Here is a 14600-nt window from a genome sequence, read left to right on the forward strand (position 1 = left end):
TTCTGCGATGCATTTAATATTGGGAGCATGTATATGTGACATCATTTGTGACGTCTAGTTTTTATCCGAGAGAGAAGTGCATACGACGTTAATAATACATAGGCTCTTTAGACTCTGAGAATCACACTTTATGGGTATGTCGATTTGATGTTATTGACAGACGTAGACATATGGATCTTATTTCTACGTTAACAGGATATCAGGGGTTCACTGGGGTAGACTCGGTGGACGGAAATGTCTTCAACAAAACTGCTGCTTAAATGGAACAACTGCATCTAACACAGTTGGTTCTGTACATGTGCTTTGCAGCTCTCAGTAAACAGAACTTCTGTTATATGAAACATGTCATGGTCTCCAGAAGTTCCGTTTATCGAGACTCTACTGTACATATAGTTTTTTCCAGATAAAATTAATCTCTAGTGTTTCTTTGAAGTGTGGCACACTAGTTTCGCTTCAAGAGATAAAATTAGGCAGACTGTTGCCAAACCATTGTGGAAGGAGCAAGGGTATGCAAACACGGAAGCAAGAGAGGAGAACCAGACAATACGAAGTTTGCATGCTGCATTCAAACAAAGTAGCCTGACTTTCTGTTCTGTTTGACTACTTTCTGAAACAGCCTGCTGAAAGCTTTCACCCTGCATAGCTATTAAGGATTCAGCATGTGATTGATTTTGTCTTACATGTGTGCATGAATAATCAATATTGCTGATAAATAAATTATATGCAATTAAATATCAAGGATGTTCACATGAAACATGTTTGATCAGTTGATTTAACCTGATTAGAACTCTTCAATATGTTATTTGGCTATTGGTATTCAAAAGACATAAGTATTTCTGCACTGAGAGCAGAGTTTAGGTAATTATGTCTGGCTGCTCACCAATGTATTTGTTGTCTTGAGCTCTGTCACAGATCCTTTACCAGCTCTTTTCATCTTGCATCGCACTGTGCCAGCAGTACTTCTCTTGCTGCACCAGTTATGTACTACAGTTAAATCGTAATATAAGGAAATTGATAAATTCCCGGAAAATTCGTTATGAAAAGGATTTTGTTATATGCAGTTTCGGCTCGAAAATTCGAAAAAGTTAATGCACAAATAAAAAAAAAAGGGGACTGAAGGCAGAGCTAAGCAAAAACACTTATTTGACAGTAAACCATCTTGCTAGGAAGCGCAGCCACTATTACAAAGAACACACAACACAAGCGCATACTTGGGACCTCGTCTTAATGTCTTTTTCACATATTCAGGAAGAATGACGTCATCCGTGGTGTGAATAATGTTGTCCTCGCCAGGTTTCTTCGGTTGGCGCTTGGACCTGAGTTGCGACAGTATTGTTGACCAAAGGCGTTCCGTTTCGCAGGTTACAAGGCCCCCCAATTCACGCCATTTTTTCTTCTTCTGGTTTGTTGAGCTGCATTCCATGTAGATATGATTGCGCAGAATATCTCGGTAGAGGCCTGTCTGCCTGTGACATTCCGAACGCAGGATCCTGGCAATCCGGTTCCCATGGCTGCGCTTCCTAGCAAGATGGATCCTTACCAACTGGCCCGATACAATTGTTTATTGACAGTAAAAAACTGCATTATTATTGTGATGGAAATTGTATGGACACTCACGGCGGGTTTTTGCCGTCGCCGCCATGTTCCCTAACATGCCCCCGCGCATCCTTTCACAAGCGGGTAAAAGCGCGCGAGCGCTGCTGAAGCAGAGATCAGAAGAGTGGGTACATCCCATATCGCCTGGAAACTGCATAAGATAACATCTCTCGCGTGTCAGAACTGCCGTGAAATGCAGAAAGTAAACCACCCGTCTTGAACGGGCACTTCTCCCGTCTTCAACCCGTCTTGAACGAGCGTTTTGTACGAGTTCCGCGATATCGGATCCAAAAGAATTTGCTGTAGGCCTTGCTTCTTGTAGCATGACAATTTTCTGCTATTGCGTTCATAGCACTGCAGTCAATGTGCCGTCATGTTGCCTGAACTAATCGGCGAATCCCGAAAGCTACCAGACTGCGAACTCACGGCGCAAAACGAAAGCGCGTAACGAGCCGACGTCTGTCGTCACCGTGGTCACGGAGAGTTACTTTCCATCAGCGCCTAATCTGACGTCCCCGCGGTGGTGAGGACACGGTTGTCCGAAATTAAGAAATGTCACAGTTTCGCCACAAGCGCGAAGCAATGAATGCGATGGAAACAACTTGGAATGTATAACGCTGAGAACGGCATGCAGATCGGAACGTGCAGCGCGCGGCTCACGCACGAAAACGGCATACACAGGACGAGAACGAACTAACAACATTTAACGCTCGGTACTGGACGCGCCGTTTAAACAAAAACGAGGCACGACACGTAATCACAGGTGCAAATACGAGTGCGCGCTAACAAGTGCCCCAGTTAATTTTGTTACTGCGCTGTGTTTGAAAAGCGCACTCTTTTCGCAAACGGTGCCTGGCCAGTGAGCGAAGAGATTTTTGTGCGCCCGGCAACTAAACTCAATGATTCCGCTCAAAGTCGAAGGCGCGCGACTAAATTTCCCCACCGAAGGATAAGCACGCGCGTGCACAAGCAAGCAACCGCCCCCCCCCCCCCCCCCACCTAAACTGGCGCGGCAAAGTACGCGTTGGAGATAAGCGCGCGTCGGGGCGCTTATCATGCAGCATGCAGGGCGCCGAGCGCGGGCGGCTCTTTTTTTTTTTTTTTTTCTGTCTTGAGTTTATATATCTATATATACATGGTGAATGGCGGCGGCAAAAAAAAAATAAATCAGCCGAGACTGGATATATATATATTTGCTATCGCAATAAGAAAAAAAAAAAGCTGAACGTCGTCGGGGCCACTACATGCGCGCGCAGTGAAACTGCACGCACGCGCGGCGTCAAAAACAAATAGCGAACAACACGGACGCTGCGGAAAACTATTCGGTAAAGCGCCCTCCATAGGCTACACGGCCCCACATATATGACGCTTACTAAAAGCGTGGCACTGCCAACGCGCAAAAGTAGTTTTTTTTTTTTGTTTTTAAGAGTTGGGGGGGGGGGGGGGGCACACTCGCGCATGCGCCCGCGGCGGCGAGAACGGCGGCCACGCCGGTGCGTGCGGTGCAGGCCTGCCTGCCCGCCTGGCGCACACCCGCGCGTCATTGACGGCGGGGCAGCCCAGAAGATGCACGCTCGTACCAAAATGCGGAGCGAAATTCCTAGATTGTCCGTGGGGAAAATTCGCTATATCAAGGTTGTCTCCCGCTGTTGCTTTAAATTTGTTACATAGAGGTTGCAAATACATGTGCTTCTACGAAGCGATGACGGGGAATTGAAAAACTTCGTTATATCAAGGAATTCGTTATATTGAGGTTTGTTATAAGCATGTTTACTGCATAACAAGTTACAAGCCTGCATGCCCAAACAGTTTATTTTTCCACCTTGTTTCTTCACTGAGCTGCTGAAGGCTGAAATGACTGAATTGTTGGCTTTATTGCCATTATTGGCTCTTCATAGGCATACTCCCAGGGGGAGGGGGCAAAGGGGACACTGCCCCCCCCACTAAGAAAAGTAAGGGGGGCTGAGCCCCCTACTTTCAACAGTGGGCATTGTTGGCTGCCCACTGAGATGCGAACTGAAACTCTATATGGGCTTTTTTCTGTGAAGCCAAATAAAATGAAGTCGCTTGAGCCGCCATAACCGATCTGCATTGTATAATCATTGAGTTGCGCATGGCTCCATAGAAGTGGTGGAAAGGTAGAATGCCTGCTAAGGCCAGAGTTCAAATCACAACTGTAGATGTGAAATTTTAATGTTGTAGTGCAACTTCTTGATCTGTATTACTTTCCTTTGTTTCTTAATACTAGCTTCACTTGGAACGTGTTGCTAAAAAATCTTTCCTGAAATGTGAAGTAAACTTTAAGAAATTAGACATTGAGCTTATTTGCAGCGCCGCCGCATGGCATTCAATGAAAGCGTAAAGTATGGCTTCCGTGATATCTCAAATTCGCAAAGCTCTCGGAGTTATACTTTACGCTCATCTTGCTTGCCTTGCTCACCCTTGCCTCGCCCATTTCCTTCTACCTTCTTCTCTACCTGTGAAAAGTGGACAAATAAAGAGAAAAGGAGAAAGCTAGCATGACATAGAAAGAGAAAGGGAAAAAGTAGGAAGAAAAATAGTGAGAGCAAGAATAGATAGAAGGAAAGAAATCAATAGAAACAAATACAGAGAAACGACAGAAATAATGAGAAGACAAAGAAGAAAAGAGGACTAAAAAAACAAAAAAAGGCTCTCCAGATGTGCACTTTTTTCAGGCTTGGCACCATTATAAAGCAAACCAGCCTTTTTTTTTGTAAGAGCACTGCCTTAGACGCAATTTTCGTCATTTGCGTCTTCGTTCGCTCTCTAAACACGGCTTAAGACCCCTGTGGGCAATTGAAAGGGTGCTCTGGTCCAATACCTTGTTACAAACCGACTGCACAATTGTGAGTGGCGACCATGGCTTTCTGAAAGTTCACATCGATTTTGGCTGTTGGCAAATGTTGATTTCTTGTCTTTTCATCATATATTTGCAGTGTTTCATCCTCTGTGCCCTTCAAGGAATTCATTAACCTGATCATGGCCAAATTTCAACAAATAAATAAAAGCTTTTGTGCCATTAATTATGCATGCCAGAACACGTCTGAATTATCCAGTTTTCCAAATTAATGGGTGTTATATTAACAAGCTTTTACTAGATTAGCAAACTCGCATGGTTAAAAGTTAGCACACAGCTTATTCTTAAGGCTCATCTGAAATACTTAGCTTTGTCAACTACGTGATTCGTATAAAAAGTGCAAATATTAGGTAATAAAGAAGGAAGATGTTCTCTGTAGTCATGCTATTTAGAATGCTGAAATCAGACTCCAGTTCGCACATAGAATGGTCAGTCCAAAAAAAGTTTAAATCTGGCAGGCCCCTAAAACGTGTTTTGAGAACTTTTCGTTTTATACTTTGCATCAGTGGGATCAAAGCATTAGTAGCACCGCTAAATTTACAAGTCATGTAGATTATACCGTCTTGTCTTTGTGGAGAAATTAAATACAAACTTGACAACAAGAGATAATGCAATCCAAATTGGTATAATTTTGTAAAGGAAAACCACTTAAAATACCATGCCAGAACCTTTGATGGTATTGTTTCATCATAAATTGTCTTGAATACTGCAAAACACTACTTGGATGGCAAAGAAACACAGTACAAAAACTTTCTACTATTGAGCACAATAATAGCATGGTCACATATGCGTTCGCCATTGCGGGGTTTATCAAAACCCTCTGGTATGTGGTGATATTTATATCGGAGGAACTGCAAGGTGCGCCAACGTGACAGTATGAAAGCGCCACAGGAAATGGGAACGTAATGAACAATTAACAAACCTGGCCGTCCACTGCACAAAGCACCAGTACAAGCTACTGTTTCGTAATTTTTCCGGTATATAGAAATCCATTAGTAAACTGCTTTGAATCATGTTTTTGTAAATAAAACGTCTTGTGGGCTACAAAAATTTAGTCTGCCTGTACGACAGAGTGAGGGCAATGTTCCCTAGCTTTGTCTATACATATATATATATATATATATATATATATATATATATATATATATATATATATATTCTTTCCTACCTTATGGCTGGGCAGACCCCCAAGCTTAACCTATTTAGCATCTAATATCACACATTTATCAACGTGGCACATAAATAAACATGGACAACAGCACGATGTGATATTAACATTAAAGTATATATATATATGTGTGTGTGTGTGTGTGTGTGTGTGTGTGTGCGTGCGTGCGTGCGTGCGTGCGTGCGTGTGTGTGTGTGCGTGTGTGTGTGTGTGTGTGTGTGTGTACAGCCGATGCAGTGAGAAAACCTAGGCCCCCCACTCGCAAAGCAGTTGGTATGCCACTATGGCTCTGTCATTCTAGAAGCTTGTGACTGTTCACTTACGATAAATTTTTTTCATGAGTATGATTTGTATTTCATCATTTATATGGGTTATATGGGTATAGTGCACCACAACAAAAACACACAAAAAAAGACACACACACAGCGCTATACCCATATAGATGTTGAATCTCAACCAACTAGCCCAACAATGTGCCTTAGTATAGTTTGTAATTATATATTAAGTCCATTGCTAATGTAGCAACTGTTCTTGGTATTTTTTAGAAATCATAAACTGAGCTGAAACTATAAATGAGCTATAACATATTGCATGACAGGTATATTGTTCGTTGCTAGCATATTTTTCTTATAAAAATTCACCACGAACTTTTTGTGTGATTGACTGCTTTCGAGCACTGAAAATATTCTATAAAAAAAGGCAATAAAAGACAGGCCAGTAGCTGGTGCTTTACTGTGAAGCATGCTGGAGCACTGTGTGTTAAGTTCCCGGGTCATGATGGCACAGGATTGAGAAGGTGGTGGTTGTTCGATTTATGTGTACAGCGCTATAAGTGCGAATGCACAATAATACAAAGATTTTTTTCTTATTCCCTTTGGTGAAAGCTTAATTGTTACTAATGGTCTTTTTTTGTTTCAGGTTTTCGCCTACTTGCTTTTTGGACACTGACAACAAGCCAACATGCAATGCTTGCCCACCTGGTTACACAGGGCGAAACTGCGAGCAGTAAGTTCATTCGGTGCAGTCTCACTGTGGTGTAGAACAAAGGCCTCATGCCCTTAGTGCTGATGCATCGCCTCTTGTGCACGTATAGAAATGGCCCTTGCTAAAGAATTTAAGCTTGTAGCAAACGCTGGCGGTCAGATCCTCTCAAGTATAGAACAAGCTCAGTAATGGCACCATGCAGTTCAATTATTGCCTAGAAAATTTTTTGTGCAAGTTTTTTTAATGCTTAATTCACCTCATGTCACATACTGAATTACAGTGTTGGAGCCACCAAGGATGCAGGCAAAAAAACACAAAAAAATGAGCCAGAACTAAAATAAGTTAAGGATTGATGTGATACGATCAATCAATCAGTCAATTTATTTCAGCTTTAGGGTGACAAGTAAAAACCCAGCATCACAGCAATGTTTTACTGACCTTGCCATCCTGCAAGATTAACGATAGCAGGGTAGGTAAAAAAAATATAGCATAAAAAAATTCAGGCAGAAAAAGTTACGAGCCCTTGCTATGCTATGCTATGCAGGGCTTTAGCATCTCCCCTCTTCCCTTCCTTGCAGTAGAATCTCCGCTCTTCCTCTTTGTCACTTCCCTTTGCTACAAGGCTCTCTCTCCTCTCCTTTTTTTCCCACTTCCCTTTGACGCCTCCTTGCTGAAACATGCTCTGCTCTGCTAGCGTGCCTGGATAGCAGAGGGCTAAGATGCTCGCCCTCATATTGTGGGTATGCAGTTTGAAACCCCACGTTGCCAAGATATTTTTCCGCCCCGCAGCTTCTTTTCCTTTTTTTCACCTCTTTTCTTTTTTTTGCTCATTTTCATATTTTACTATGCACCCTCTAATCTGTTTTTCTTTATATTTCTCGCTCCTTCTTTCTGTTTTTCCTGGGGCGTAATAGGTTAGTGCACGCCAAGCTTTGAAGGAGCACACGTGGGTGCTGTTGAGTGCAACGCCTTTGCAGCTTAGCTTAACGGGCATCTGACCACTTTCGGGAGCATGTCATATGATATGGTGAATATTATGTTGCTGTTATGATGCACTAGCCCTGTACGTGAGCATGGAATTTTTAAGGGGTTTGCAGAACTTTTGTATTCACAACAACTTGTTATGTATGTGTTTGATGTATGCTGGTCTTGTATACTTATATCCTTGAAATGTTTTTAAAAGGTGGTTCATGAACTGTGTCCCAAATCACGGGAAATAAGGTAATTTGAATATTTGCTCACTGCCTTCATAATTACTTTTTCTGTATTAGTAGACATTTATTAATTATGGCAATAATTACATAGATAAATTATTGCTGGATGCAGGCAGTTAAGCCACATTGGAAAATTGAATTCTTTCCCAGTGAGAGGCCTCGGCACATTGAAATGCTAAAAAAGCAGCCTCTGGTAATCATTGCAAAGTGATGAAATTGGACAGAGTTCACCGGTTAAACCGAAGCACAAATGAGTGCAACTAACAGATGACCAGAATGACGTCACTGTTCACAACGTTTGCAGTGGTGTTGATTGATCTGCATGCCTTAATGTATGTGCATAGGTGAGGCTATAGGTTCTGGCTTTTGTATGGAAGCCGAAATATATCACCGTTTTTAAGCTTTTTCAATTGACTGGCATGTCTTGTGTAGAGGTATGTGGAAAAAAAATTATGGAATGCTTTGATATGAGAGCACATGTCAAGGTCAGGTCTTTAAACTAATATGATCACAGCACATAAGGATGAATTGAAATGAAAAAATGTCCAAGTTCTTGCTTATTTATGCGAGACAAGAATAAATTGGCAAATTAGGTTGCTACTTTTATAGCATGTTTGCCTGCCAAAATGGTATGAATTGATGAAATGCTCTACAGATTATGAAGGATAGTTGTGTAGTATATGTGTGTGAAGGCAACATTTCAATAAGCAGACGGGTTTTCATCACGACAGTAATGAAGACAAGTTCATCTGTCAAAACATTTATTCCAGCAGAATTGCTGTTTTTTTACTCACTTCACGCCCTTATCTTAACATCTATCTTGTTGGAATTGCTGAGTAAGTTGCAATTTGCAGAAGGAAACCTAGCTGTGCAGCTTCAGATGAATTCATGAGAGAGGAGGTTTAATGGTTCCATGCTGTGCAAGGTCAATAAAGTGCTGAGTGTATGTCTATATTATTGCGATGAAAAAGTTTGGCTTTACTTGGGTATGCATAAATTTAGGAGGACTTGCTTGAGTTGGGACATAATAATTTTTTTATGATAATAATCATACCTCAATGTCAGCAGAAAAAAAAACAGTGTGTTTCTTCACTTTCCACATTTTTTTTCCAGCGTGCTGTCGTGCACAAACTCTTGCTTGACTTTAAAACTATCACTTAGTTTTCTTACTCATATAAAACTCATAGTTGTTCTCTGTAGTTGTGTTCTTTGAAGGGACACTAAAGGCAACTATTAGGCCGACGTTGATTGTTGATATAGCGGTCCAGAAACCTCATAGTGTTACCTTTGTCCCAGAGAAGGGCCTATTTTGAAATAAAATCACGTTTTAGTGGACCGCATCGGGTTAGCGCACTTAAAACTACCCACCCCAAGAGGCGGATCGACCGGACCGGCTTGCGTCACTGTTGTCATGCACAACGTTGTCCGGCTGCACTGCACTAGTAGCAGCAGACCGAAAGCAGCGGGAGCCACAGCAGCAACAACGGCCATTGATCAATTTCCCGCAATTGGCTCTAAGATTGCAGATGTTTTTTGGTTCAACGGCACCCCACTAGATGGCAATACCTGTCTAGTGTAACTACACGAAAATTGAATTTTTGAACCACTCATGCCATTCCCCATAGTAACTTCTGCCGTTTCTTTTTTCCATGAATCAAATAGAAACGAACAAGCAGCATTTTATTGCATCTGTTGATGCACGGAAGGTTCTTTATTTAGTTCAGTTAGATTGATTACTAGTGATTAATTGTAGGCGGTCCACCTGATGTCATCATGATCATTTTGAAAATGTCCTACAGCGGCACTTGTGTTCTTGTGCATTTATCCTAATCTCTCTGTAAGTAGGCCACTGTTGATAACAATGTCATTTTAGATGCTGTCGTACATTAAGCTTTCACTCTGACGTAAGTTATTATTTGAATTTAGTGTCCCTTTAAGATTGAACTCCAGGCTTTGATGTAAATTTTATGCATGCAAGCCTATATGCTAATTTAGGTTTTCCTGTGAATTGCTTATTCTATTCTGCTAGGTATGGCATCATAGCCAGTGCAATACTTTTGCAGATGTGCACCTGGCTACAGTGGCAACCCTCTTCAGCTAGGAGGTCGCTGTGAACCTTCAGGAGGTAACTATAGCTATATTATTTCATTCAGGAGCTATTAGTCAAGTTATCATTAACTTAACTACCGCTGTAAGGCCAAACCATCTGAAATGCACATTTCAGTAAAGCAATGGGAACATTAAACATGCAATGTGTTGGTAGCAGGCAGTATGAAGTGCAAAAGTGAAAAATGCGTTCAGTGACAAACCACTCAATTTGGCGAGTTTATGCAACTATAAAGCTGTTTCAATCTGCTTGATCATTCGATATGCACAGCTACTGCTTCCTGTGCACTGTTGCATTTTGTCATCTTCATCATCACTCGTGCACCAGGCACCACTGCGCCATCATCAGTGTCGACGGTTTCAATAATTCCCAAGAGCCTGGAAGCATCACTAGGCACCAGTGCCACTCTGACATGCTCTGTATCGGGGCCTCGTCTGCCAATGCGGTTTGATTGGATCCATGGCACCACTCCTGTCAATGCATCGGCTGGCTGGGTCATCCAATCAGTGTCCAGCCAAATAAGCAGCCTGTCTGTGCTAGCGCTGAGCACAGAACACAATGGGACCTATACATGCCGAGCTGTCTGGCCCACTCGCTCATTTCAAGAGGTGGCATTCATCCATGTACGGGGTAATGGCCGCTGCATCTTCCCCACTTCTTTTTCGCTCCTGCTATGCTCTTTCTGGTGTCGTTTCATGCTGATACCCCCGGCTGTGTTTCAACAACGATTTCTCGCCTGTCTCTCCGTAGAAAGACTGCTAGGCTTGTGCGAATATTTGAATGCTTCAAATATTCGGACAAATAGTAAGGTATTTGAATTTGCTTTGATTAGAATTTAAATTACTGAAAATTTCAAAGTATTTGCAAGGAACGAATATGCATTTTAGTCCTAATGTACCGCTTGTAATGTAGTTTTACTGCAGTGTAGGAATGCGAAACCATGAAAAAGCCTATCCAGGGGAAATCCCCCCCCTACACGCCTTTCTACAAATTTAAAGGGGCCCTGCAACACTTTTTGAGCATTGTCAGAAAATGCTGCTGATTCGTAGTCAAGGCTACCAAAGACACACATGCCAAATATTTATGGCGCATCACGCATCGTGCAATTCACAATAAATTCTCGGAGACAGCAAAAAATTGCTTTCTTCTCTCGGCAAATGACTCCACAAGCTCGGAAAGCACGCGTGGCCTACTTTCTTTCCCCATGCCATTCCTTCCTGCTTACCTTCCAACGCCTTCATTGAGACGATAAGAGAAAATGCATTTGCAACGTGCAAGAAATGCTAAATAATTCCATGTGTACTGGACGGATTCTAAAAATTTTTGCATAAGTGAATTTATTAAACAATAAGCTTCTTTAGTGAATCCATTTCATGGCTACTTGAAGGTCGGACGGCTCCTTCAATGAAAATATTACTCTCAAATGAATTCATTTTATTAAGCTTAAAACTTGTTACAACGGCTTATATGTTCAAAGTATAATGAGTTTTAAAATATCACGTATTTTAAGGATCATGACTGGCAGCCTCGAATCCTGATACTATCAAATTCAAACTCTGAATTCAAATCCTGATACTACTCAACGTTGTTTTGACTACCTCTGAACAAAAAATAAATGGCATTTGCATAGAGGCCCTATTTGAACTTAAAAAAATATTTTGTAGGTTAGTTAGGTCATGATAAGTATGCCCGCTTTCTTTATACGTCATATATACTATTCTAGTTCGATTCAAAATTATTCAACCAGAATCGTTACTTAGTTTGTATTCTCTTCGAACTTAAATTTAACTATTCGCACAAGCCTAAAGACTATGTTTGTGACGTTTTTAAGTGCAACGACAACCCGCCAGGAATCTCTCGTAAGAGTAAGTGGCAAGCTTAAAATCTGCTTCTGAGTTGCTTTTCTTAGATTTTTCAAGCTACTATTAATGTGGGAAAAGAAAACTTACTGGTGTCAAAATGCTTTGGAGAGGTTCTCGGCCAGGCTTCATAGCCCCATTGTGCATGCCCAGCTAGCATAATTTTATTTCTGTTAACTGGCATGAGTTATGCACTTAATATGCTACCTAACATAGTGTTAGCTTTTTGGGGTCAATGTTTTTTTTAATTTAAATAACAGCTTCACTGCCGGCTTAAATACACTCGGAGAAAGCGGATGCAGACAAAGAGTTACACAAACTGAAGAATTTTTTTTTTTTCAGTAGACATGAAAATAGAAGGAAGTACAAACAGATGCTGAAAAAAAACGATGCTCATAGTAGAGAGCAGGAAAGTTGCAGATATTACAAGCAAAAACTGTAGTGTGCACAAGGCATTAGCTACACGTGCCATGCACCATCATTGGAAGCCAACAGTTGCCAACATTTGAGGAAATACATTAGCCATTGGTGGTATTATTTGTCTGTCAGCCCTGTCTCTAACAACTTCCCTAACAGTGTTCTTTCAAAATGGATCATCCAGTTTATATTCAGTATTTATTGCAGTCTTCAATAATATTTTTATATCTTACATTGGTTCACTAGTGTTTTCTTTCCCTCCAATTGCAGTCTAAAAATGATGTTTTTCAGGTAAATATGAAGGCTGCTTTTGAAATTACTACTTACTGTGGAATGCTTCACGTTGAGAAGAACTCAATTCAAGTTAGCCCAAATGTCGAGAAAGAGCTAGTACTGAAGATATGCCTGCGAATGTTCAAGCTTTCTCTTGGAGGGAAGTTTTCATGGTGTTAGTCACCATGATAGACAGCACACAAACAATTATGCATTTCTCCCTCAATATGGAAAAGTTCTAAGTCAATTTCTAAGCTTTTCTTTATTTTTAGTGAATTATCAATACTATGAAAAATATTTTAATGACACATGAAGCTCTTCCAAGCTCTACTGTATATTGCTAATCTCTCTGCAATAAAGGATCATCATGGCATGTGGCAGCTCTCTCCAGAAGAAATGAAAACAAAAATCTATGCTTCACTCCATTGAGGTAGACTAGTGTTGCTTGTTGGGCAAGTTGGTGCGTACTTAAACACGAAGAAAGCCTTTACTAAGACATTGGAAAAGGACAAAAGCATCGAGAAGCACCTGTGTGTCTCTCAGGTTTCTTCCTTTTTCCATGTTTTAGTAGAGCCTTTCTTTGAAATCCCCTCTATGACGCGCACTAGGAGTACCATTTCATCTTTCATGAATGCACCTAAATAAAATATTAATAATCTTAGCATCTGTATTCATGCTTATAAGCTACCCTGATCATTCGTTTTTCTTCTAACCACAGAATTACTTGAAGCTAGCTAGCATACTGAATATAGAAGGCTTTTTTTCTTTTCGCTGCTAAAATAGCGTAATAGTGCGTTGTGGTTTTGTTAAGTTTTCTTTTTGTACATTAACATATTATGCTGTGAGCTTTCACTTTTAAATACTTTAGCCATTCATGTTTTAACCCAACCTTGATAAATAATGGGTTCATTTATACACTGGCATTGTATACCTATACTTGGGTACTTTCACATGCAAGATGGTTTAAATTTCACTGACACTAAAGGGACATTGTGTAATGACATCATATTGATGCTGTTAGCTAGGAGACAAACCTTTCGTTTAAAAGTTTAATAGACGAGCACTTGGAATGGGACAACTCGCATGGTCGAGAATACCGTGATGCGAAAATATTTACAGCTTGAACCTTTTTTCCATGTATTTGGCAGTGTCATTCCACAAGGTGATCCAAGCAGAAAGCTTGACTAACATGCCTGCAACTCTTTTGACTGTTGGCACTAATGGCTCTTCTTTTCATACTAATATCTGTTGTGCCACTGTGAACTCCATTAATTATAAAATATGTCCTTGCATAGGAAATGTTTTTTTAAACAATGATAAGTCATTTGATATGAAATTTAGTAATTATGTGTATAGGAGCATAAACTAAATAATTTTAGTCAATATAAACAAGTATATTTTTCTCACTGTCTTAACAAAACTTCTTACTTGAATGTTTTTATTCTACGCTGCTTATAATCAGACCTGAGAGAGAGTCTCATACCAACTTTAACTTTTTGATACACACCTTATATTTGACCGGTTTTCAAACTTTTTGCCTTCCATAAATGAAATACACAAAAAAGCTTTTCTTTGCCAAAGAATCGATTATGGGAAGAAGAATGTTTTTCTTCACTTTAGGAGTTCATTATCATCCTGCAGCAATTTCAAAGGATAACTTTTTAACTCTATTACTGATAGGATGATATTGTTAGCATGCAATCCAAATTTTACATAATGGATATTTTTTGCCATAGGTACATTTTTAGCTTTACAGTGCTGCTGTGCCTGTTGTTCACACAGCGCTCTGTTATTATGTGTGAGTGATAACCTGATTGCTTGCTTTCTGACTGTTCAAAGTCTATGGAACATTGCATGAGATTCAGAAAAAAGGAATCGAGGTAACCTACAAATAACTTTTGAAATATATTCATGTCTAAAAGTGCTCAGACTTACAATGACAATGGGCTACTATATTTTAGGTGGTGGTGGCCAGTCTATGAAAGTTCAGGTTGAGCAACCTCGAATTCAAAGAGTTCCAGTGGGATCTACAGTGACAATACGCTGCACTGGATATTCGCAATCAAAGGTGAAGTGTCTCCAATGTATTGAATTTTTGTGAATA

General features: G+C 40.5%; 1 protein-coding gene across 33 annotated transcripts in view; it reads left to right on the forward strand.

Moving 5' to 3' along the window:
* Nucleotides 1-14600, forward strand: part of trol (terribly reduced optic lobes) — a 531158-nt gene that overhangs the window by 388596 nt on the left and 127962 nt on the right. For 30 of the 33 annotated variants that reach the window (XM_075888764.1, XM_075888744.1, XM_075888745.1 and 27 more), the window contains 4 exons: nucleotides 6561-6647; nucleotides 9904-9965; nucleotides 10275-10577; nucleotides 14458-14564. In XM_075888764.1, the coding sequence (XP_075744879.1) occupies nucleotides 6561-6647; nucleotides 9904-9965; nucleotides 10275-10577; nucleotides 14458-14564 (559 nt within the window). The remainder of the gene's footprint in view (nucleotides 1-6560; nucleotides 6648-9903; nucleotides 9966-10274; nucleotides 10578-14457; nucleotides 14565-14600) is intronic. The other 3 variants (XM_075888761.1, XM_075888771.1, XM_075888778.1) reach the window with 1 other exon arrangement.

Source organism: Rhipicephalus microplus, chromosome 3 (genome assembly GCF_043290135.1).
Source record: "Rhipicephalus microplus isolate Deutch F79 chromosome 3, USDA_Rmic, whole genome shotgun sequence".
Lineage (NCBI taxonomy): Eukaryota > Metazoa > Arthropoda > Arachnida > Ixodida > Ixodidae > Rhipicephalus > Rhipicephalus microplus.